This window comes from Stegostoma tigrinum, chromosome 37, assembly GCF_030684315.1.
Source record: "Stegostoma tigrinum isolate sSteTig4 chromosome 37, sSteTig4.hap1, whole genome shotgun sequence".
Lineage (NCBI taxonomy): Eukaryota > Metazoa > Chordata > Chondrichthyes > Orectolobiformes > Stegostomatidae > Stegostoma > Stegostoma tigrinum.
Genome location: NC_081390.1, coordinates 6,493,662 through 6,520,057, shown reverse-complemented (window position 1 = coordinate 6,520,057; position 26,396 = coordinate 6,493,662). Strand labels below are relative to the sequence as shown.

General features: G+C 42.0%; 1 protein-coding gene across 1 annotated transcript in view; it reads left to right on the top strand.

Annotated features, from left to right (window-relative positions):
* The window catches only part of hif1an (hypoxia inducible factor 1 subunit alpha inhibitor), a 68,228-nt gene that overhangs the window by 25,744 nt on the left and 16,088 nt on the right, over nucleotides 1-26,396 (top strand). The window contains exons 2-3 of the mRNA XM_059640400.1: nucleotides 14,962-15,206; nucleotides 26,146-26,294. Coding sequence (XP_059496383.1) covers nucleotides 14,962-15,206; nucleotides 26,146-26,294 — 394 coding nt within the window. The remainder of the gene's footprint in view (nucleotides 1-14,961; nucleotides 15,207-26,145; nucleotides 26,295-26,396) is intronic.

Here is a 26,396-nt window from a genome sequence, read left to right as displayed (position 1 = left end):
GTTCTGAAGAAGGGTCACCAGACCTGAAACGTAAACTCAGTTTTTTCCTTCACTGACGCTGCAAGACCTGCTGAGCTTTTCCAGCTACTTTGTTTTTGTTCCTGATTTACAGCATCCACAGTTCTTTCGGTTTTTATTTGGTATGATAGACATTGTTGTTAAGACTGTTTGGTAGCCTATTGACAGTGTTTCATGCAGTCATCAGTATTAACCCTTTCAGATCCTTACACCATTATTAAAATGAAAACTCAATTTCATTTTTGCAGTGTGCTCTTTCATCAAGTAGCATATATATTAAACTAAAAATAAACCAAACAGTAACTATTTTGTTTCATTTCCTATGAAGAAAAGGGAAGAACCTTGGATAAAAGTAAAACCCACAGATGCTGCCAGACATAGATAATAAAATGTGAGGCTGGATGAACACAGCAGGCCAAGCAGCATCTCAGGAGCACAAAAGCTGACGTTTCGGGCCTAGACCCTTCATCAGAGAGGGGGATGGGGGGAGGGAACTGGAATAAATAGGGAGAGAGGGGGAGGCGGACCGAAGATGGAGAGTAAAGAAGATAGGTGGAGAAGGTGTGGGTGGGGAGGTAGGGAGGGGATAGGTCAGTCCAGGGAAGACGGACAGGTCAAGGAGGTGGGATGAGGTTAGTAGGTAGCTGGGGGTGCGGCTTGGGGTGGGAGGAAGGGATGGGTGAGAGGAAGAACCGGTTAGGGAGGCAGAGACAGGTTGGACTGGTTTTGGGATGCAGTGGGTGGGGGGGAAGAGCTGGGCTGGTTGTGTGGTGCAGTGGGGGGAGGGGATGAACTGGGCTGGTTTAGGGATGCAGTGGGGGAAGGGGAGATTTTGAAACTGGTGAAGTCCACATTGATACCATATGGCTGCAGGGTTCCCAGGCGGAATATGAGTTGCTGTTCCTGCAACCTTCGGGTGGCATCATTGTGGCAGTGCAGGAGGCCCATGATGGACATGTCATCAAGAGAATGGGAGGGGGAGTGGAAATGGTTTGCGACTGGGAGGTGCAGTTGTTTGTTGCGAACTGAGCGGAGGTGTTCTGCAAAGCGGTCCCCAAGCCTCCGCTTGGTTTCCCCAATGTAGAGAAAGCCGCACCGGGTACAGTGGATGCAGTAACAGCAACTCATATTCCGCCTGGGAACCCTGCAGCCATATGGTATCAATGTGGACTTCACCAGTTTCAAAATCTCCCCTTCCCCCACTGCATCCCTAAACCAGCCCAGTTCATCCCCTCCCCCCACTGCACCACACAACCAGCCCAGCTCTTCCCCCCCACCCACTGCATCCCAAAACCAGTCCAACCTGTCTCTGCCTCCCTAACCGGTTCTTCCTCTCACCCATCCCTTCCTCCCACCCCAAGCCGCACCCCCAGCTACCTACTAACCTCATCCCACCTCCTTGACCTGTCCGTCTTCCCTGGACTGACCTATCCCCTCCCTACCTCCCCACCCACACCTTCTCCACCTATCTTCTTTACTCTCCATCTTCGGTCCGCCTCCCCCTCTCTCCCTATTTATTCCAGTTCCCTCCCCCCATCCCCCTCTCTGATGAAGGGTCTAGGCCCGAAACGTCAGCTTTTGTGCTCCTGAGATGCTGCTTGGCCTGCTGTGTTCATCCAGCCTCACATTTTATTATCTTGGAATCTCCAGCATCTGCAGTTCCCATTATCTCTGCTGCCAGACATGTTGAGTTTCTCCAAAATTTCCTGTTTTATTACTGTATTTATGTGGTCCCTTTCCCAATCTGAAGAGATGCCAGAGCTTTATAGCCAATGAAGTACTTTTAAAATGTAGTCACCATTATGATGTAGCAAAGTTCCACAAACAGCTAGGTGAGGATGACCAGATTTTAGTGGTTCTGGCTGCTAAATCACTACTAGCCAATAAAGAAAGGAAAATTGCATAAGTCTTCCCTTCATCTATTATGTCCATCCAAGAGGGCAGACAAAGCCGTCATTTAATGTCTCATCTCAAAGACGTCACCTCCAACCATCTCAGCACTTACTGACTAATGGAGAGTCAACCTGGTTTATGAGCTCAGCTCTGTGAGTGGGAGTTGACCCCACAATCTGCTAGCTTTAAAGGAGTTGGCTGTCTCACACTTAACATGGACTGAGTATACATTCTTTCCAGGGTTAATGGGGAGATAAATAACGTTAGTGAAAATTCGTTGACTGCCATAAGCCTTCTGTTACCATGGCTCAATATACTTAGGTTTGTATCTGAAACTTCCTCTTGGGTCTTCGGTATCATTGAGGAACAAGCTTGATTCACATTTTAAACATTTGCCAGTCTTGAGTTTGATTTTACTGTGAAGTCCTTGATGTACTGCTATGATCATATTACTTTCTGTCTCTTTCATTATGGTAATGAGCTTAATTTTAACAACTTGCACTTGTATATCTTTAATATATAAAAATATTTTGAAAGATCTAATCAGGCAATAATGGATGACCAGCTGAAGGAGTCATAGAGCTGTACAGTGTGGAAACAGACCCTTCGGTCCAACTCATTCATGCAGAGCAGATATCCTAAATTAATATAGTCCCATTTACCAGCATTTGGCCCATATCCTTCTAAAAACTTCAGATTCATTTACCCGTCCAGATGCCTTTTAAAAGTTGTTATAATACCCTCCTCCACCACTTCCTGTAACAGCTGGTTCCATCCATGCACCACCCTCTGTGTGAAAAAGTTGCCCTTTAGATCCTTTTTAAATCTTTGTCCTCTCACCTTAAACCTATGCCCTCTAGTTTTGGAACCCCCCACCCCCCCAATCCCAGGGAAAAGACTTTGTCTGATTACCCTATCCATGCCCCTCATGATTTTATAAACCTCTATAATATTACCCTTCAGCCTCTGAAGCTCGAGGGAAAGTAGTCCCAGCCTGTTCAGCCTCTCCCTATAGCTCAAACTCTCCAACCCTGGCAACATTGTTGTAAATCTTTTCTGAACCCTTTCAAGTTTCATAACATCCTTCCAGTAACAAGGAGACAAGAGTTGCTCACAGTATTCCAAAAGTGACTTAATCCGCATCTGTACAGCCACAACATGACATCCCAACTCTTATTCTCAGTGCACTGACCAATAAAGGCAAACTTACCAAATGCCTTCTTCATTAACGTACCTACCTGCAACTCCACTTTCAAGGAAATATGATCTTGCATTCCAAGTTCTCCTTGTTCAGCAACATTCTCCAGGAACTTACCATTAAGTAAGTGCTACCCTGATTTGCCTTTCCAAGATGCATCGCCTCAAATTTATCTAAATTAAATTCCATTTGCCACCCCTCAGCCAAGTGGCCCATCTGATCAAGGTTCCATTGGCTCCGAAATAACTTTCTTCACTGTCCACTGCACCTCCAATTTTGGTGCCATCCGCAAGTTTACTAACCATATCTCCTATATTCACATCCAAATCATTTATATGAATGATGAAAAGCAGCGGTCCCAGCTGCGATCCTTGTGGCACACTGCTGGTCACAGGTCTCCAGTCTGAAAAACAAACTTCCACCACCACCCTCTATCTTTCATCTTTGAGCCAGTTCTGTATCCAAAAGGCTAGTTCTCCCTATATTCTACGCTAACCATGAAGAACCTTGACGAATGCCTTACCAAAGTCAATATAGATCATGTACACCGCTCTGCCCTCATAAATCCTCTGTGTTGTTTCTTCAAAAAACTCGATCAACTTAGTGAGACATGATTTCCCACGCACAAAATCATGTTGACTATCCCTAATCAGTCCTTGCCTTTCCAAATACATGTAGATCCTCTCCCTCAGGATCCCTTCAAACAACTGGTCCACCACTGATGTCAAGCTCATTGGTCTATAACTCCCTGGCTTTTCCTACTGCCTTAATATTTTTCTACGGAGTCACTCAATTACTCTCATCTATACATTCCTTCTTATTCGTGACCAAATCCTCAATTTCTCTAGCTATCCAGCATTCCCTACACAATTTTCTCCCATCCTCCATCATGGTTTATCACCCCCTCTCCGGATATATTAGGAGAGATGACTAAAAGCTGGGTGAAAAGATGGGGCTTAAAGGGATGAAAGGGAGCTGATGCCCATCGGTGTTTAGAGAAATGAATTCGTACAGACCTGGGGCCTAGATCTGTGAAAACACAGCTGCTTATGCTGAAGCAAAGTCGGACTGTTCAGGACGCTAGAGTTGAGTGAACAGATGGCTCTATGGAGGATTGTAGAGCTGATGGTGGTTAGTGATAGGGAGGAACTGAAATCCTCTGCTTGTTGTTGAGACCAGTTTGTTTTCTGTCTCTCCAGCTGTGGCAAAAAATCGCAGGTGAGAATCCATGGACAGTTCAGCAATAGGTTCCTCTTCACAAGAGTGATGGTATAGCAATAATGTGCAAATACTTGGCAGTGATTTTCTAATGAGTGCTCACTGGGATCAGATGTTGAACTTCTGAGTCTGATCTTGGTGGAAAGCAGAACATAGCTACCTCATCGAAGGAGTCTCAGTTCACTGACAGATGGGAATTTAAGCTGCATGTAAATTATAGTAGAAGTGTTGGTGAAAAGTGAAACCAGTTTTCTGCAATGCCAGAGCAGTGACTTAAAAGCAATTACTATAACTCTGTTGAGGCTGGGAATGGTTGCTGATGCTGAACCATGCATTTTGCTGCATGGAGTATATCTCCGGATATGGAGTATTAATGCTGAATTATTAGCAGTGCCTCACTGAGTAGGTAAAAGCAAAATACTGAAGATGTTAGAATTCCAAAGTAAAAACAGTAAATGCTGAAAACATGAGTGGGTCAGGCAACATCTCTTAAAGAGAAAAATAATGTTAACAATTATTCAGTTTGATAACTGGTTTTAAATAAGTTTTACTTCTTAGGCCATCCCTCAGGATTGGGGAACACATGCTTTCGTTCCAGTTTGAAGTGTGTCTTAGTTGGCTGATGAGTCCAGTTTCCATTCTATGGACTCTGCCACATGCAAGGCAGTTTGTGCTTGGGGAATTGGGTTCTTGAACTGTTTGGAAGTTTGGGCACTTTCTCATCTTTACCTTTTGCATGTGCTCATCACAGTCTCATTGTATTTGATGATTTCCTAAATGAACCTTCTCTGAGCTGACTAGTTTTCATGCAAACGTTTCATCTCCCATCTGGGTAACATTATCAGTGCTGTGTAGCCTCCATTAAAGTGTTGTTGTTCTGTCTCGCTCTAAGTTTATATGGTCTGGTCTACCATGGTGAGCAGTCTTGTATCTGGTTATGTACCATTATGGTATGTCGATGGTGTGTATTTCAACATATTTGTTAATTGCATTGGTTGTTGAAAACCAGGCCTCCAGGAGGTCTCATGCTTTTCCTTATACTGTAACTTTGTCCCAGTTAAATTGACGTCCTTCTATGTCAGAGTGTATTGAAATGAGGGAGAATTGGTCGTGCTGTTTTGCTGTGAGATCATGTTAATGTATCCTAGTGGCAGGTTTCCTGCCATCTGTCCTTTGTAGTGTTTCTTGTAGTTGCTGCATGTATCACATTAGTTTTGCTCATTGTGGGTGTGGAGTCTTTCATCTTTGAGAGTAACTGGCGAAGTGTGGCTGTTGGTTTTTGTGCCATCCTTATTCCAAGAGATCATAGGAGTCTTGTAGTCAGTTTTGATGTGTCGCTAACATAGGGTAGGGTGGCCATTGTGTTGGGGTGTACAGTGTTTTCTTATTTTTTCCGCAACTCCGGTATGTTGCAATGCGTTATTCCCAGATACACCCTGGAGCTGCAGAAACATGAAAAGGAACACCTACACAGACTGTTTGCAAACAATGGGTGTTCTAACAACTTCGTCCACCAATGCCTTGCACATAAACAACACCAAGAAGACACTGTCCACCCCAACACACTGGCCACCCTACCATATGTAAGGAAAACATCAGAACTGACCACAAGACTCCTACAGCCTCTTGGAATAAGCTTAGAACACTTTGCCAGTTACTGTCAAAAGTGAAATACCCACAATGAGTGGGACAGATGTGATATATAAAATACCATGCAGCAATTACAAGAAACACTACAAAGGACAGTCGGGCAGGAAACCCCCCACCAGGGTACATGAATACCAACTTGCAGTAAAATGGCATGACCAACTCTCCATTGTTTCAATATGCTCTGACATAGAAGGACATCACTTTGACTTGGACAAAGTTAGAGTACTAGGACAAGCAAGATAAAAACAAGCACAAGAATTCCTGGAAGCCTGGTTTTCAACCACCAATGCACTTAACAAACGTGCCGAAATAGACCCCATCGACAGACCAGACCATATAATTTCAGCGGGACAGAACAACAGCGCTTCAACTGAGGCTGCACAACACTGATGATGTCACCTAGAAGGGAGACAAAACGTTTGCATGAAAACCAGACAGCTCGGCAAACCAACCAACAACTCCAACTGCAACCCGAGCAACAGATATTTGTTAAAACATTAGGAACCTTCTCCTTTTGGATTGGTTGGTTGGTCACAGGCCACGATCACCCACGTATCAACAGGGAGGTTCACCCTCTTCGGGGATGCTTTGAGGACACCCAAAGAGTATTTCCATTGACTTCCTAAAAGTCCCCTGCCACATCTGAGTTCAGAGCAGAACACTCACTTCAGGAGTCTGATGTCAGGTTCACAACTGAGATATCCTACCAGTTGATTTTGAGTGATTGGCACCTAGCATGTTGGCTCAGCAGAAGACCCTGCCATTGATCTGCCTTTTCTGCCACTGAGTTTGAAGGATCTCATGAAGTCATCATCGTTGTTACTTCTCCATTGCTTTGATGTGTCTGATTATTTGTCCAGATCTCTGAAGCATCTAAGCACAATGATCACTGCTACATGCTTAATAATGACCTCAGTCTTGAGTTTGAGTCTCTGGTCCTGAAATACTTTTTTTTCCCCAGTTTACCCTCTCATTTCAGAACTCCATTGGAAACGAACCCCAATCTGTGTCCACTGTTTCCTCATAAGACAACCTGCTCATGCCAGACATAAATCTATTCAACTTTCTCTGAACCAACTCCAATGCATTTACGTCCTTTCTTGGATAATGAGAACAAAACTGCACATTATATTCAAGTTGTGGTCTTATAAATGTTCTGCATAACTGAAGCATTATGTCCTTACTTCTATGTTTAATCCTCTTCAATCAGCCTTCCAAATTATTTTTCACACCTGCCTGCTAACCTTTTGTGATCCCTGCACCTCATTCCCTGTTTAGGAAGTATTCTTCTTTTGTATTCTTCCTGCCAAAGTGAACAACTTTGTTTTCCTTCATTATCCTATATGCTGCCAGATTTTTGCCCATTCTCTCAACTTATTTATATCTATCTGCAACTTTCTTACGTCCTCTTCAACATACTTTTCTACCTACCTTGATTTCATCTGCAAATTTAGATCCCATGCCCTTGCTGCCCTCATCTAAGTCATTGCTATGAATTTGAATTTCACATTTTGAATTCTCCTGATTTAACTTCTAGTACCTTGCCTAATCTGTTTACCTTTGGTACAAGAATATTCAATCTGTGATTCTATGATATTCAGTGTCGCCATCATTAATAAAAAGTTGAGGCCCTGGCAGAGACTCCTGCGGGACTCCACCTGTCACATCTTGCCAATGAAAGACCCGTTTATGTAAAATAGTTTTTTCCTGCCTGTCAGCCATTCTTCTATTTATGATACTCTGTACACCTTGTGCTTTTATACTCCATAATAACCTTTATGTGGCATGTTATCAAATGCCTCCTGTAAATCTGAGCACAGTGTGCCTTTGGGCCCCTTTTCTCCACAGTGCTCCTTCAAAGGATGTCAATAATTGATTATCTATCATTTCCCCTTAACGAAACCATGCTGACTCTTCCCAGTTACCTTCAGTTTGTCTAAATGCCCAAGTATAAGCTTAATAAATGATTCAAACACCTTGCCTCAGACTCTAAGATGAAGTCAGTCAGGTCCAAGGGACTTATCAGCACTCTGTTCCATTGGTTTGCTCAGTTCTGCTTCCCCAATGGTTGTGATTTCACCAAGTTCCTCTTTCCCTTCCACTTACTGATTTACAGTGGTTGCCGGAATGATTTTGAATCCTCTCCACTGAAGAGAGAAACAAAATATTTATTAATTTCATCTGCTATGTCCTTATCATCAACTATTTACTACCCATTTTTTCTCTGTAGATGATGAGCACACATTTTTATCCTTCTTAAATTTCTTTTAAAGAATTCTTGGTCTCCATTGTGGTCACATTTATAGTGGATGGCATCACAAAGTGGCACTAAAGAGTTTTTTTTATTCAGTCATGGGATGAGTGTGTCCCTGGCTAAGCCAGCATTTATTACCTGTACCCAGTTGCCCTTGGGAAGGCGGTGGTGAGCTGCCTTCTTGAACTGCTGCAATATATTAACAACATGTCCAGGTGGGAAATCCAGGATTTTGACCTGGCAACAATGTCTGTCATGACCCAACGTCATGAAATGTTGCTCCAAGTGTAAATAATGGGGTGGGGTGGAGTGGAGGAGAAACTACCTAGCTCCAAGCATTCTGATTAATTCTCTAGTCATTCTCTGCCATTCTTTGCAGCTGGAGTGTTTTTCCCAGGGTGGAAATGTCAAATACTAGGGAGTACAGGTTTAAAGTGGAGTGTGTGGTGTGTGTGTGGAGGGGGGGAGGTGAAGTATGTTTGAAGGCAATGTGCAAGGCAGGTTTTTTTATGCAGAAGGTGATAGGTGCCTGGAATGCACTGCCAGGGAGGTGGTAGAAATGGATACAGTAGCAACATTTAAGAGGCATTTAAATAGACACATGAACAGGTAGGGAAGAGAGGGATACAGACCACATGCAGGTAAATGAGATAACAAAGTGTGGAGCTGGATGAACACAGCAGACCAAGCAGCATCTTAGGAGCACAAAAGATGCTGCTTGGCCTGCTGTATTCATCCAGCTCCACACTTTGTTATCTCTGATTCTCCAGCATCTGCAGTTCCCATTATCTCTGCAGGTAAATGAGATCAATTTAGAATGGCATCATTTTCACAGACATGTTGGGCAGAAGAGTCTGTGTTGTACTGTTCTGTTTTGATATTCTGTCCAGCTATCTGGTCTGCCACTCACCTTGCACAATTATATGTATTATCATAATTTCTGATTAAGGGTCTAGGTCCAAAACGTCAGCTTTTGTGCTCCTAAGATGCTGCTTGGCCTGCCCTGTTCATCAAGCCCTACACTTTGTTATCTCGGATTCTCCAGCATCTGCAGTTCCTATTATCTCTGATACAGTTATATGTATTTTCCTTAAGTTTGATGTATTCTTTAACTTATTTAGTTAACTACAGCTGGTGGGTCCTCCTCTTTACAATTTTTCTTTACGGTCGAAATGTATTCTGAATATAAGAGAGTCCGAGTTTGTTGAGAAAGGTGGTAAGATTGTACAATTGGCCACAAATGGAGAGCACTTTTAAAGGTCAAATGACCTATTTCCCTGATTTGTATGTTTGCATGACATGCTGTTGGCAGTGCTAAATTGAGTATTCACAGGGCCAGGTATAATGACTTTAAAAATCATTTGGAATGTGAGCACTGCTGGCTGGGTGAGCACCTGTTATCCAACCCTGATTCCGGTGGTTTAGGTAGACTGACAATGCTGTTAGGAAGGAATTCCAAGACTTTGACATATCAATACAGAAGGAACAATGATATAGTTCCCAAGTGAGGGTGGCGTGTAGCTTGAAGGGAGCTTGCAGTTGTTGGCACCACTTACGCTTCTGCAGCCCTTGTCCTTTTGGGTGATAAACATTAAGGTTTGGAATTTGCTGTGGAAGGATGCTTGATGATTTTCAGCCATTTTATATAATTTGCAGACTTCTGCCACTCTGTGCATTGGTGTTTGTGGGAGTGAATACTTGAGGTGGTCATGGGGTGCTAATTCAGGTGATGCTGAACTATTAGTAGTGCTACATAGAGTATGTGTCTAACTAGGTTTGAGAGGAGGGCAGATGCTGAACTATCAGCAACGGTACATAAATGTTTCCCTGGGTTGACGTTGAAATATTGCCACAGTGAGCAGCATTTCTGTCTCTCTCCCTTCCCCCTCCAACTTGCGGTGTTTTTGAGCAATAGCCTGTCCCCCCCCCTCCCCGTGTCCCTGCGTACGTTGTTCCAGTCACGTAGGCTCTGGGCGCTACTCGATGTCAGTGCTGAGCTGAGATAGCGGCACCTCGCGGCAACAGCGGCAGCTTGCAATCCGCCGCTGTCACTCGCTTTTGTAATCAACACAGTGTGAACCTGGATGAACACAGCAAGTCAGGCGGCATCAGAGGAGCAGGAAAGTCGACATTCGGGTTTACACCCTTCATCGGGACCTGACCTGCTGTGTGCCTCCTGCTCCACACTGTATTGACTCTGACTCCAGTATTTGCAGTTCTTGCTATCTCCGACTCTATTTTAGACACTGCCAAGCGAATATCTTTCTACGCTTAAGGTTGAGTTGGATAGTTCACTTTGAATGATACTTGCTGTTTATCAAAGATACAATGTACATATAACCTGAGTTGGGCTTTACTCTGTGCTGCTTCATCTTAGCCCGGTCCCTGCAGACAGGCGCAGCTAATTTACTAAGTTGCAGTTCACCTTTTGTTCTTGAAAAATCTGGGCAGCACAGTTATTCCCAGCGTGGGGAGGACAGTGTATCACTTAAAATGATATTGATCGGTCGATGACGTTTGGTGCAGACAAGTGTGCGCGGATACATCTTAGTACAAACAATGTTGAGAGATACTATGAAGCAAAGGTTGCTATTCCAAAGGGTGTGGCCGAGCAGGGAGACCCGAGTGTGTATGTGCATAAATCGTTATAGATAGCAATACAGGTAGGGAGAGGAGTTAATAAAGCATTGAGCATTCTCAGCTTCATTAACAGGCAAATAGTACAAGAGTAGATAGGTTATACTGGACTTGTGTAGGACTTCAACTGTAGTAATCTGTACAGTTCATTATAAGAAGGGTATGAGCATATTGGAGTCAGTGCAGAGGAGGTTTACAAGCGTGGTTCCAGGGATGAAAAACTTCAGTTAGTAGGATAAGTTGGGACTGTTTTTTCTTGGAGAGAGAGAGAGAGAAGGCTGAGGAGATTTGTAATGGTCTACAACACATAAAAAGGCTTTTTGGCCCGTTGAGTCTCGGTGGCCAAAAACAGCCATCCAACTATTCAAATCCCATTTTACAGCATTTCGTCCATAACCTTGTATGCCTTGGCATTGCAAGTGTACGTCTAAACACTTGTTAAATGATATGAGGATTTCTACATCTACCACCAACAGGCAGTGAGTTGCAGATTCTCAACACTCTGTGGGTGAAAAGTATTTTGCTCACATCCCCACTAAACCTCCTGTACCTTAACTCCATGGTCACTGATCCCTCCACCAAGGTGAAATACTTCTTGTTTATGACCCTCATAATTTTGTACATCTCTTCATGCTCCTCCCTCCTGCCCAGTCTCCTCTGCGCCAAGGAAAACAATGCTAGTCTATCCAATCTCACTTCATAACTGAAACTGTGGCAAAGGGGAGGCGATAGCCTGGTAATATTATTGCTTGTTTATTAGCCTAGAAGCTCAGGTAATTTCTAGGGACCCAGGTTCGATTCCCCCTGTGGCAGGTGTGAAATGTGGATTCCACAAAAACCTGGAATGAAGATTCTAATGATGACCCTGAAACTATTGCCAATTGTCAGAAAAACTCTTCTGGTTCACGAATGTCCTTTAGGGAAGGAAACTGCTGCCATCCTTACCTGGGGTCTGGCTTATGTATGTCTCCAAACTCCTAGCCAATGATGCCCTCATCCCATGAATGAATAAAACAAAATCTGTGCGTATAGCGAGTACCATTTTCAACTCCCCAGCACATACCTGGTATCTTGGGGAATTATAAATTATCTCCAGGCAATGCTAAGATAGATAAGGATTGTTGAAGCAATCATGATGTGTGCTTTTTTAAAATTACTATTACTTTCTATTATGAAAATATAGAACTAAGGAGGAGGTGTTCAGCAGACAAGGATCATCCAATTGCAGAAAGAAAATCTTATTCAGTTCTTAATATGAAATAAAGATAGAAAGAGCAAGAGGTTTGGTGTCATCTGTGGAGGGAGAAACAGTTGATGTTTCCAGCCCAGTTCACTCTTAAGCACTTAAGCAGAAAGATGATGACTATCGAAAGGGCCAGGGAAGAGGAAGAATAAATTTAATATTTAAAAGAAAAGTCACCATAATCACAGAATACCATAGGACTGCTCTCTCATGAGAGAGATGACGTGGTGAATTTAATCTGAGGGTCACCATACCTCAGGAAAGGGGTGAGGTTGAGAAGGTGGGACCTTCATGATAACTTCAGCCACTCCAGGAAATGAACACAAAGTTTTACCATCATTCTGCGTTGCAGTCCAGCTATGCTAACTGATACAGTATTCACTGTTCGTACTGTGGTCTCCTCTTCATTGGGGAGATCATCCAGAGATTGGGTAACTGCTTTGTGGTATGCTTTTTAGTCTGCAAAATGATCCGGGTTCCTTATTTGCTTGACATTTTAATTCACTACTTTGTTGTCACACTTAAATTGCTGTTCTTGGCCAGTGAACCTTAAGGGAGGTTTAAGGAACTTTGCCTTATCATCGGATCAGAGACTGGAAGAGGGACATACGTAGTCTAATTGTCACCAAGGCCTGTAACTTCAAGCAAGCTCGGATACCATTGACCCTCTGTCAGTCATCTCCATGTACTCGCAAATAAGTGAGCAGAAATTATTCCACCCAGGGACAATGTTTCAGTGCCCAAGCCACTGGGACCATTGGCTCAGACAGCCAGATACATTCTCGTTGATGCAGTCCAGCATTGGCTGCACTCCCTCCTCTGGGCACAGCCCCTCCGATAAAGGAGAAAGTGTAGCCAACATAGAACTGCATCACTGAGTGGCTTTTGCCAGGTTCAGTTGAAGAGAAGAAATGTGCAAGGGAGGTTGGTGAGAGTGGTGAAGGAAGCTGCAGTGTGGTTGAGGGGAGAAGATGGTTGCAAGAGAGGTCTGATGAGAGAAGCAGACTACAATAACTTTGTGGTGAAGGAGGCTACAAGAGTTGGTAGGTAGGGGAAAGCCTCAATGGGATGAATTCTGTTGAGGGTATTGGAAGACTGAAGGAGGATGAGAAAAGGATGCTGCAAAGAAGAGAAAACAGTTTTAAATTAGTCAACAGAAGGAATATTCAGCTAACCCAGAGCCAGGAAAACTTGAAATTGCAATATGAATTACTAGCAAATAAATCTGTAGTTTCTGGTTGCATATGTTCAGGAATTACTATCTGGAGAAAATCTCATAAATGCTATTCTCATGAACGCAGTGGTAATTGTTCATTTTAAATCTGATATTGAGATCTGAGATGCAGTAGAAGGAGTAGTAATTACTTAGTTAAAATCTTCCAGTTTGTGTACATGTGATGGAATGTCATTAGCTCACAAGTCTGTGGAAGGCGTATTTAGAGTAATGGCTTTTTGTGTGTAGTCATGTGCCAGTTATTTTGAAAAATATTTTTTGTTGCCAGCTGTGTTGTCTTCTTTGGTCTTCAGTTTAAATGCTGTGGTATCTAGTGAATGAATGCTCTCCTTGTGCATTATGCTTTTAAATTTAACGGAAGGGTAATGATTGTTGAGGATATTGATGAATTCTTCTAATTCCAAATACCTCAAGTTAACACAAGTACAGAAGGTAGTGTTAGGATGTTACTGCTTCACTTCATAAATGCATTGGTGAGAATGAAAAAGAAGCCCCTGAAAATGAAAGAGTAGTTCCTCCAAAAATGAACTTGTGCCTTTCTGGCATCACCCAATACTTTGTTACTATTAATTTTCAGATCAGTTTGGGAAGGCAGAGCAACACAATGCTGGATATATTAATTCAGAGATAGTCAGAACTGCCGATGCTGAAGTCAGAGATAACACAGTGTGGAGCCGGATGAACACAGCAGGCCAGGCAACATCAAAGCAGCAAGAAAGTTGACCTTTCAGGTCGGGAAGAAGATGGGTCCTGACCTGAAACGTCAGCTTTCCTGCTCCTCTGATGCTTTCTGGACATGTTAATTGACCAGTTTTGGGGCTGGAGATTTAGAGTCAGGAGTTTGAATGGTGATACCTCCTGGAGTTCACGGGGCTGCAGTTGACAACTCTAGACTAATGGCTTCAAGCATTCAGAGAACAGAAGAGGATGTTTTATGCAGCATTCTTCACTTCTCCTGAAATAAAATGAATTGGTAGCTGTCATTCAACAAATAAAATGATAACTGCTTGTATAAATACAGTGTGACAGGTAACATAGAATGCACGTTTGAAAATCATGGCCATATGCCACAGCTTTTCACCAAGCCCAGATCCAATGATTGTTTTTTAAACATATAAACATGGACACCTTTTCTAGAAGAAAACTAAAGCAGGTCTCTGGACCTTGCCATTTTCAAAATTAAACGTATTTATATTGGAAGAGAAATCACAGATTTCATATGTGGCTGTGTGATTGACAGAAGTTGGAAGACTAAGTTGACTTTTCCTATATGTCCTTCAACAATGCCATGCTCTGTATTTTGGTTTGATCATTTCTGGGCCTACATATGATTTCAAGTGGTGACCATTAAAGGTCAGGGCAAAAAGAAGGACCTGAAGCCATAATGGTGACCAGGCTTTGTGGGAAGAATATTTAGAAGGCAACTTGTCGATTTGGATTACAAAAGCAGTGTTATAAAGCATTCCGGTACGCCTTTGAGTTACAATAAATTTTTCTTTAGTATACCTGTTTTGCAGAGATGGTGCTGAATTGGGTAAAGAGTTTAATAAAGGTATAATAAGCACAAATGCTTCAGTGAAATCTATATTTATGCTGACAGTCTTTTTCCATTCCAGGAGCCGGTAGTGTTGACAGATACCAACCTGGTGTATCCAGCACTGAAGTGGGACCTGGAATACTTGCAGGAGAATATTGGAGATGGGGACTTTTCTGTTTATGTTGCTAAAACGCACAAGTTCTTATACTATGATGAAAAGAAAATGGTTAACTTCAAGAATTTCAAGCCAAAGTCTAGGAGGGAAGAGCTGAAATTTAGTGAATTTGTGGAAAAACTTCGTAAAATCGATCAAAGTGACAACAGGTAAAGCATAAACCATGAATCTTGTATTGTGCAATTACTTCAATGCAATGCCTGTTAGATACAGTTTAATTTTACATGTAAAACTCTCTGATCCGAGGCAATAGAAATATAAATCTTACATTGCCTTTCACAACCTTACGAGGTCCAAAAGCTCATTAAAAGTAGTAGTGTAATGTTATAATGAAGGAGAAGTGGCAACCATTTTGCACACAGCAAGGTCCTATTGGCAGCAATAAAAATAAAAAATGCGAACTGGTAGTATGTATGGAGATAACAAAACAGTTAGTATATCAAGTCAATTAAAATTCATCAGAACTGGGAGAGGTCAAAAATGTAATAAGTTTTAAGAAACTGAAAGGACAGTAGGTGGAAAAAAGAATAGGATGGAAGATGAGAGAGTAAATGACAAAAGGGTTCATGGATTGAGGTCACAGAATGTAGTAATGGAGCAAGGGATAGTATAAAGGGATATGGATGAAATGCAGGCAAATGGGACTAGTTTATTTGTGAAAACTGGGTGATGTGGACCAGTTGGGCTGAAGGGCTTGCTTACATGCTGTAGACCTCTTTGACTGTAAGTAAGGAAATAAAATGATGTACCTGAAGGAGTTCTGATTTACAGAATCATTGGAAAGCAAATAAAAGGGAAAAAGAGAAAAAAACTAAAGTAGCAAAGAGAAAGGAAACAAAATGTTAGCATATGTTAAGATCTGCAGTTGTTGAACTGAAGTGTTGAATCCAGAATGATTTAAAGTGCCCAGCTAAAAGATGGTGCGCTATTCCTCAAGCTTGGTTAGATCTTCATTAGCACAGTGCAGGCCATCAAGTTCAGAAAGGGAAGACTAGGAACACAATGGAGAATTTAAATCAGACAGAATTGGAAATGTAGGATCATGCTTCGGCATTGAAAGGCTATTTACTGCAAAAGCAGTCATCCAGCTTGCTTTTAAGATTTCTACAATGTAGAGAAGACCACATGGTAAATAACAAAAGCAGTATACTGAATTGAAAGGTGTACAGGAAAATAACTGTTTCACCATGGAGGATTCTTTGAGACCCTGGAAGGTGATAAGGGATATGGTAAAAGCGTGAGTGTGATAATGAACAGATAATCTGTGATGTGGGATAAGTGTACATAGAGCCCATGGAGGTTGACTGTTCTGCTCTTTTTTAAAGAACATCATACAATCTTTACCATTCACTTGAGAAAGAAGACATGGCTTTGGTTTAAAGTCTCCTCAAAATATGAATAGACCTTTGTTATACCATGTGTTCATTTTTAACAGAAGTTTATCCCCTAACTTCACAAACCATAGAGTCATAGAGATGTACAGCACAGAAGCAGAACCTTTGATCCAACTCACCCATGCCAACCAGATATCCTAAATAAATCTAGTCCCATTTACCAGCATTTGGCCCATATCCCTCTAAACCCTTCCTATTCATTTATCCATCCAAGTGCCATCCAACACAGCATAGTGCAAAAAGGGATTAGAAAACCAATAGATTGAGCAGCTAAGTGGCATTTTGAGATAGATGAGTGTGAACTGATGCAAGAGTCAGTACCATCGTCACCTACACCTTGGAACAGGAGTTGCCAGCTCATCAGTCGGGAGCAATTGGTAGCATGTCATCTGCCAACGAGTAGCTCACTGTTGATGCTTGCAACCAACTTTGACAGTTGATGTCAGTGACGGAGGCTGACCATCAGCACTACCAGTGGTAGGAAGGATGGCAAGAGGAGGACCCCAGCCAGGAAGAAGCTGGGTGAGCGAAGGGAGGGTGGAACTATCGCCAGCGACAGGATCCAGAGGCTAGTAGGGCAGGTCCATGTAGCCTGGAAAGCAGCCAAATAGCTTGTGATATTTTTATTTAATCAGAGGTAGTCTCATTAACAAAAGGCTTGGCAATTCCTGACTCTTAGAAAGTAAGACATTTAATGGGATACAAGAGCAACCGATCTAGAATTATAGGTGAATAGTAGTGTGCAGTTAGCATAATCAGATAAGCATTTTACCTCTAGGAGATAGGAATTCAACAGTTACGAAAATCAAATTGTTCTGAATGTTACAATTCTGAAATAAACAGAAAATACTAAAGCTACTCAGCAGGTCTGTAGAGAGAGAAACGAGTTTATGGGGTCAGAAAATATAGGATAGTGAGTAATAAATATAATCAGGAACGAAGGAATAATTTATTTACTTGGTGTTTGGAATGTGGTACTCTCTACCTCAGGAAGTGGTTGAGGCAAATAGGTTAGAGCAAACTTGTCCAATGGTTGGCCCAAAGGCAAGAATGCAACCTGCCAAGGAATCCTATCTGACTTTCGACCAGGAGTCTAAATGGAGGGATGTGGAAGAGTCTGTAAGCCACTGCTCCTTAATTTAGAGGCCATTTATATCCCATCTTTGCTGCTCATGGGCAGTTTAATTGGAACAATTTGCAGAACACCCACATTCTGTCTGCAAAAATAATCCGAAGCTTCTTGCTGCCTGCTATTTCAGTGCACCACCGTGTTCCTTGGCGAACATCTTTGACTCAATGCAGTGCTTCAGCAAACTCAGCAAATAGTTTCCCGATTAGTAGCTATTGATTCTGCCAGGCTGACCTTTACCCATTCCTATGCCTGCACAATCACTTTTCTGTCTGTCTGGGCTCCATCTCCATCTATTGTTCACATTTCTCCCTCTCTCCACTCCATCTTCAACATATATATCAACCTTTCCTGAACTACAGCAGTTCTGAGGAAGGGTCACTGGATCCGAAACATTCTGCTTTTTTCCCCACAGATTGTGCCAGACCTGCTGAGTTTTTCCAGCAATTTCTATTTTTATCTTTACCTTCAGTCAGCCCAAGCATTAGACTTGCAAAATGGCAGTGAGTCTGCGGTCACTGGAGCATCCTGCTAGAGACAAGATTTCTGCTGGGTGGGTGAGGCAACCAGACCGGGAGTTGCCAAGTAGAATGGCAACCAATTTGTCAAACTGGGCGTGGAAAGTGTCTTAGAGTTGAGCACTAAGTTGGGGGTCAGACAAGACCTTGCAGGCCCTGAAAAGCTGCAATTTTAAAAAAAAACCAAAGCAGGCCTCCCAGATTTGTACAGCATGTGTATGAGGGAGAGAGAGAAGGAGAGAGTATTGGAGTGAAGTTGTAGTTGTGCAGGAGGAGGCTGTGAGAAGGGAACAGAATGTGTATTTGAACACTGAAACTGAGTAAGCCAGACATAACACACCTTTTCCATCTTCACTCACCCCCCCCCCCCCCCCCCCCCGCCAACAAAATAAACTTCCAGGAACATCCAGACTAGAAGTCAACTAATGAAAGCCCTCACTTTCGTTTTGACCTCTGCAAGGCCATTTTGGACTGTTTGCCACCAGAGGTAGAGTTAGGAGCAGAAGTAGGCCATTCAGCATATTGAGTCTTCTGTGCTATTCGGTGAGCTCATTGCTGATCTGACAACCCTCAGCTCCACTTTCCTGTGTTGCCTGTTTCGAGAGACAAAAGTATATACGTAGATGAAAATACAGCAGTGACCCTTCGAGCTCTGTAAAACTCAATTAATTTATTGCATACTTAAACGAATAACACATGCTTTTAACTACTAGGGGTATTTCAATCACTGTCTTTTACCACTCTAGGTTCTGTAGCTAACCCCTGAATGTTATTACTTGGGAGAATTGGCAGCTGGCCAGGCTGGAACTTTTCTCGATGTCTTCACTATACCTCCTGATATAGGTTAGCTCTTGCAGTGTTATTTTCAGCAGAACTTCAAAAGAATCAGGGGTCTCTTGGGCTGCTTTATACACAGGTCTCTGTGCCAAGCGCATGCCTCATTTAAAATTATCACTGCATGTGACCAATCCAAATGGTTCATCGTTATTTGATAGGGACAGCAGTTACTGATTTCCTGCAATCCTAGCTCTTAGCAGACCTGAATGATTCAGCGTAATTCCATTCACATAACAGTCCATTGTAAAGCTTCTTATCAGTTCTTGTTATTCTATAGCCTTATCCAACACTTGCCTTTTTCCCATAACCCTTTATCCCCTTACTGATTAAAATATATATCTATCTTGACCTTGAATATACTCAATGATCCAACCTCTAAAACCCTTTACAATAAAAATTATACAGTTTCAATCACCCCTGAAGGAAGAAATTCTTGTAGGAGCAAATTACCGCAGGTGCTGGAATCTGTACTGAAAACATCAAAAACTGGAGATCACAGCAGGTCAGACATCATCTGTGGAGACAGCAGGCTAACGTTACAAGTCCTCATCTCTGTCTTAAAAGGGCGACCCCTTAATCAGAGATTGTGCCTTCAGGTCGTAGGTTCACCCACAAGGGAGAAACAGCCTTTTTACATCTAACCTCTCAAGTCGTCGAAGAATCTTGTATGTTTCAATGAGGTCATCACTTAGACTCCTAAACCCCAACACTCCACATATGTCTCCTCCCATTCTATCCACTATATCTCAACCTTTTACCCTATCTTTTTATTCTCCTACCCTCATGTAGAAACACAGAACAGTAACTGCACAGCAGGCAGTCATTCAGCTCATCTTATCCATATTGGTTCTTTGCAGCAGTAACTCAGCTATTCCAACTTCTCTCTCATTTTGTACTTATCTAGTTTCTTTCTGAACGCCTCTAATCTAAACCCCAATGTGTACAAGTTCAACCTATTCATCCTGTCGTCATAAGACAGTTTCTCCATTACTGAGATTAGTCTAGTGAACCCTTTCTGCATTGCTTTACTAAGACTTCCCTGTTTTAATATTCTATACCCTTTGAAATGGAGAAACAAGGTCGGTGTTACTTGAACCTAACTCCTTAGCTCAGCCCCAGTTCCCTTCTCTAATGATCAAGACTGGGGATCTAGTCTGCTTCTTCCTTGCTCTATTTCTTAACTAAAAAGGGAAAACAAGGTTTTATTAGTAAGCTCTTTGACTCGGTTTTAGTGGGGTTTTTTTATTAATTACTTGTTTACTTAATTTATTGCACTGTAATTTTTTAAATGTATATTTACCATTCTGCCAACTCTCATGTTTCTGAAATTTGCTGACTCTTGCATGCACACACATGCACATGCACAATTGAAATGAGGCATGCCAAGTGAAAAGATTCGACAAGTTTAGATTAGAGGCGTTCAGAAAGAAACTAGATAAGTACAAAATGAGAGAGAAGTTGAAATAGCTGAGTTACTGCTGCAAAGAACCAATATGGATAAGATGAGCTGAATGACCGCCTGCTGTGCAGTTACTGTCCTGTGTTTCTACATGAGGGTAGGAGAATAAAAAGATAGGGTAAAAGGTTGAGATATAGTGGATAGAATGGGAGGAGACATATGTGGAGTGTTGCAGTTGGCTCAGTTGGACGATCCCTATTCTGTGTGTTCTGTGTAGTTCAGAACAGCAAATTTCCTTGAAAGAAATACTAGGGGCCTTGCATTTGAGATTGGGGGAAAGTTCAAAGGAGATGTCTAGGCCCGAAACGTCAGCTTTTCTGCTCCTCTGATGCTGCCTGACCTGCTGTGTTCATCCAGCTCTACACTTTGTTATCTCAGACTCCAGCATCAGCAGTTCCTACTGTCTCTGGGCTAAAGAAGATATGTGATTTAAAAAATATGCATGAAGTTTAGTTTTAACTCTTAATACTTAAAATTAGTGCCCAACAACAAGGTGTCCAATTGATGCAGTTTCCTTTCTTAGTACAAAATTTCATCAGCCATACAATCTATTAACTATTTCTTATTGTACGTAGCTACTCATTTTGGGCAGCACCTGAGGTGACTCACGCTTTGGAAGCTGCGCAGTGTTCCCATCTCAAACCGGAAAACCCTGCTCTCTGACTGCCGTGTGTAGTTTTCCATCTCCCATTGAATAGAGACAAACAAGTGACTGGAAGAACACAGCAGGGTAATACCTGAAAATTTGACTGCTCCTTTCCTCCAGATGCTGCTTGCCCTGCTCTGTTCTTCCAGACACTGGTTTATCTACCTTGGATTCCAGCATCTGCAGTTTTTTGTCGTTTATCTCCTATTGTTTGGTCATTCTAGTTCCCTCTCTTAAATATTTAAAAAATATTTAAAACCTAATTGTTATTCGGGCACTAGCCTGATTTCCATGGCAATTACATTTAACCATTATTTAATTTTTTTCCTCATTGTCCTTTCTAAGAATGTTGATATAATTTGTGGGCTATTTCCCCCCGCAAATGTTTCTTTGTGCACTTTGGTGCTGATTCTACATTTCTGGAGCATTAGTCTTTGCCTTGTTGAGTTCTGTGATTCAAGCATGATTTGAGCGCTCCTGTAAGCAGCCTTTCCTCGATGTCCTTGGCATTTGAAACCACATTCCTGCCATCCCTTTCCAGCAACAGAAAACACTAGTCATGCCTGTTACTGTAACTTGCAGTTTCACTCTGTCTGGGAAAACTCATCACTATGCTGTCGAGATTCTGGAGAAAATTCTGAAATAACTTGGTCCTCCTGTGCCAACAGTGAGAGTCTGAGTACCTTCAAAGTACCAGGAGCACTCCAATGCAGAGTATGATCATGGACTTGTGTCATTGGACCATGAGTGTAAATCCTATGCCACAATTTGAAAGTTTAAAATAACTTTTGAAAATCTGGAAACAAGAAAGCTACCATTCAAAGGGAATACAAGGCACGTGAAAAAGTAATCTATCCTTTTAATTACTTAATTGTAACTCAAGTCCCACATCAATATAGTAAACTGTTATCTGCCCCCCGAAACAGCCGACAAAGCCACTGAGTCAGGCAATTATGGATGAAAAAGAAATGTAAGCCTTGGCTGTATCTCACACAACAAAGAATGTGGGGATCTTGGGCTGGGGGAAAACTATGTCGAGAATTGTAGATTTATGAGAATAGTTCCAGGGATGATAACTTCAGCTATGACGATAACTTGGAACTTATAAGTTTTCCTTGAAGACGAACAAGTTAAGAGGAGATTTGGTAGAGGTTTGCACATAGTAGATGGGGGCAAATCTCTTCATACTTGTAAAAGGATTGAGAGCGAAAAGACACAGATTTAAAGAAATTTGCAAAGGAAGCAAATGCAAACTGAGAAAAAAAAGTTTAATGAGCAATTTGTCTAGATTTAGATTGCACAGCCTGGAAGTGTGTGGAGGCAAATTTAGTTGGGACATTCTAGTATGTGCAGGGTTACAGGACACAGTGATCATTCGGAGAGCTAATGTAGGCACGATGGGCTGAATGACCTTCTGCACAATAGCAGTTCTCTGATTCTCAGTGCAGCTCACCCAAAACAGACAAAGAATGTCAAAATAACACTCCACGGCAGCTGAGAAGGTTTAGCAGGTGACATGGATTCGTCCAGCTTATATGAAAATCAATGCTCCTGGCAGGAAAGAAAGCTCCAATTCAGTCCTTGCAATACAGGGAAGCTCATTTCTCAAGTGAAGAGTTTCACTCCGTGCTTGACAGTGAGTAATGTCTCATCATCCCCATGTTCCTGTGATTTGATTGTCCATCACTGGCAAAGCAAAGAATTATTTGCCAATTTTATTGCCTGACTTAGTGGTCTTTTCAGCTACTTCAGAGGGTGGTTAACAGTGCACCACATGATGTGGGACTGGAATTACAAACAAGTCACCAAGCAATCTCTAATGATATTTTCCCCCATAGTCTGACAGCTTTGCAGTTATTTGGACTGAATCAGTAACTTTGTTTCCAGATTATTAAAACTGATTTCAAGTTCTCAAACTGCAGTGATGCCATTTGCATTATGCTGGATTATGTTCAGTGACGTAGCAAATCCACCTCTCTATCTAGCACTGGAGTTTTGCGGTTGATTGGATTTGGGGAGCCTGGCAAAAATAGAAACCTAGTGATGATGAAAGTAAAGGCAGAGATGGACAATATTACAGAGGTAAGAAGACCCTCACATTGGGGAATTTGAAGCTTGGCTTAGTTTTGGACACCATTTCAGGTTAAGTTGACGGGAAACTGATATCAAACAATAGCAAGAGTGAGGAGCAGAGACAAATGAAACACGTGCATGCATACATTTCCTTTCATGAACGTGAATCGCAAAGCAATTTACATCCATTAAAGTTTGTTTGAGTGTACTTTTGTAATATGAGAAATGCAGCAGCTAATGTTACTTCAAACAACAATGAGATAACGACTGGGTAATGTCTTTCTAATGATGTTGATTGAAAGATAAGTATTGATCAGCACGCCAGGGAGATGAAATTTAGGGATTAGCAAGCAACAAGTTGATGCCGACTGAACAGAATGTCCTTGGTGTTGCTTAGGACCGGCATGATTTACTAAACACTTGACAATTTATGCCTAATCCTAGAGATGTGTTTCATTGTGCTCAGTACAGAAAGCAACAGTGATTTCCCTGCACTGTTGGCTTGAACATAACATTGAGTTACAATGCCTCTTCTGGGTCTTTTTATAAACTTCTTTGTAGTCCTGGACCAGTTCTGCTTTGCTAATTCAGATTTCTATCAGGAATCCTGTTCAGACAACCTTTATCTTGAAAGATAAAAGCAATAATTGTCAAACAACTTTCTGGGTACAATCCTTCTCCACAGAGTAACGCCTGACTTTTCTTCTTCTGTACCTTAATTAGAGCTTATTATAATATATTAATGTGGTGCCTTTAACATGGTAAGATGCCTCCAAGGTGCTTCACAGAAACATTACCGAGCAAAATTTGATAGTAAGCCATGTAAAAGGGATACTTGCCAGATGTGAGGGAGGAAAAAATTAAATAGGCTGGAGTTATTTCCTTAGGAAAGAGGAGATTGAGAGGTGGCCTGATAGAAGTCATTAAAATTATGAATGCATTTGATAGGCCAGACGTAGGAATGACTTCTCACTAACTGGGCCATAGAAATAAGATAGTCATTGTAAAGCCAGCAAGGAATTAAGGAGAAGCTATTTTAGACAGACTAATTAATGATCAAATTTGTTCCTGTAAAGTACATGGCAATGTTGAAAGGCGCTCTAAAAGTGTTGGATGTTATTGAAGTAAGAACATTTGAGGTGAATGCAATCAATACCATTAAGGGGAATCTAGTTGAATACATGAACGAGAGAAGATTAGAAAGTTATGTTGACGTGTGATGAAGTAGTGCAAATGGAAGCTCGTCTGGGACCATAAAAACCTGTGCAGACAAGTTGAATTGAATGGCCAGTTTCTGTGCTGTAAATAGTGTGTGAATCTATGTGAATATTTTGTGCATGAGATGCAGGATAAAATGTCTTCATGAGTGGGCGGGGTCAAAAATGACAGTGAGGGAGAAAATACAGTCTGCAACTTAGTCTCAGGTGTCCATTTTGATTTTGGGGGAGGTGATTGACTGGTGATATTATCATTAGACTATTAATCCAGAGACCCAGGTTCAAATCCTGCAATGGCAGTTGGTAGAATCTGAATTTAATAAAAGTCTGTGATTAAGAGTCTAATGACGACCATGGAACCATTGCCGATTATCAGAAAACCCATCTGGTTCACCAGTGTTGTTTAGGGGAGGAAATCTGCCACACTTAACTGGTCTCATGTGCCTCCAGACCCACAGCAATGTGGTTGACACTCAACTACCCTCTGGGCAAATTTAAGGATGGGCAGTAAATACAGGCCTGGCCAGCAACCTCCATGTCCTATGAATGAATGAAAAAAAAGTTACATTTATTCCCTTGCCTTATTTTCCTTCAGAGCTCTTGGAGCACATCCTAGGTTACGGTAGAGTCATAGAGTTGTACAGTATGGAAACAGACCCTTCAGTACAACTCATACATGCTGATCAGATATTCAAAATTAATCTAGTCTGATTTGCCAGCATTTAGCCTATAACCCATTAAATCCTTCCTATTTATATACCCATTCAAATGCCTTATAAATGTTGTAATTGTACCAGCCTCCACCATCTCCTCTGTCAGCTCATTCCACACACATAAGACCCTCTGCATGATAAAGTCACCCCTTAGGTCCCATTTCAATCTTTCTCCTTCCAACTTAAAACTATGTTCTGTAGTTTTGGATTCCCCTACCCTGGGACAAAAACTTGACTATTCACCCTATCCACGCCCCTCATGATTTTATAAATTTCAACAAGGTCACCCCTCAGCCTCTGGCTGGCCAGAGAAAATAGCCCCAGCCTATTCATCCTCCCTCAATTGCTCAAACTCTCCAACCCTTGCAACATCCTTGTAAATCTTTTCTGCACTCTTTCAAATTTCACAATATCTTTCCAATTGCAGCAAGATCAGATTTAAACACAGTATTCCAATAGCGGCCTAACCAATGTCCTATACGGTCACAACATGACCTACAACTTCTATACTCACTGCACTGACCAATAAAGGCAACCATTTCAAATGCCTGCTTCACTACCCTGTCTACCTGCAATTCCACTTTGAAGGAACTATGAACCTGCATGGAAGGTATCTTTGTTTGGCAGCATTCCCCAGGACTTTATCATTAAGTGTATAAGACCTGTCCTGACTTGCCCTGTCAAAATGGAGCACCTTGCATTTACCTAAATTAAACACCATCTGCCATTCTTTGGTGCATTTTCCCATCTGAACAAAGTCCCATTGTAGTCTGAGTTAACCTTCTTTGCTGTTCACTACACCACAAGTTTTGGTGTCATCTGCAAGCTTACTAACCATATCTCCTGTATTCACCTCCAGATCACTTATATAAATGATGAAAAGCAGTGGACCCAGCACAGATCCTTGTGGCACACCGCGAGTCACAGACCTCCAGCCCAAAAAGCAACTGTCCACCACCACCCTCTGTCTCCTAAGGGCCAGTTTCCACACTGTAGGGAATCTAATCTAATTTAATCCTACTTTAGAGCCGATCTTGTATCCAAGTGGCCAGCTCTCCCTGTATTCCATAAGATCTAATCTTCCCCCTCCACTTAATTGCAGGTATTACTTACAACAAACGCTGAATGACACAGTAGGGAAGAAGATTGTCATGGATTTCCTGGGTTTTAACTGGAACTGGATCAACAAGCAACAGACAAAGCGGAACTGGGGCCAGCTCACATCCAACCTGCTGCTTGTAGGAATGGAAGGTTGGTAGTCACTCTTTTTCCGGGATCGTTCATACTTGTGATCTACATTTTAACTTCTCAGATTCTTAAAACATCTTCAATTTATTGACATGTCAGTTGCCC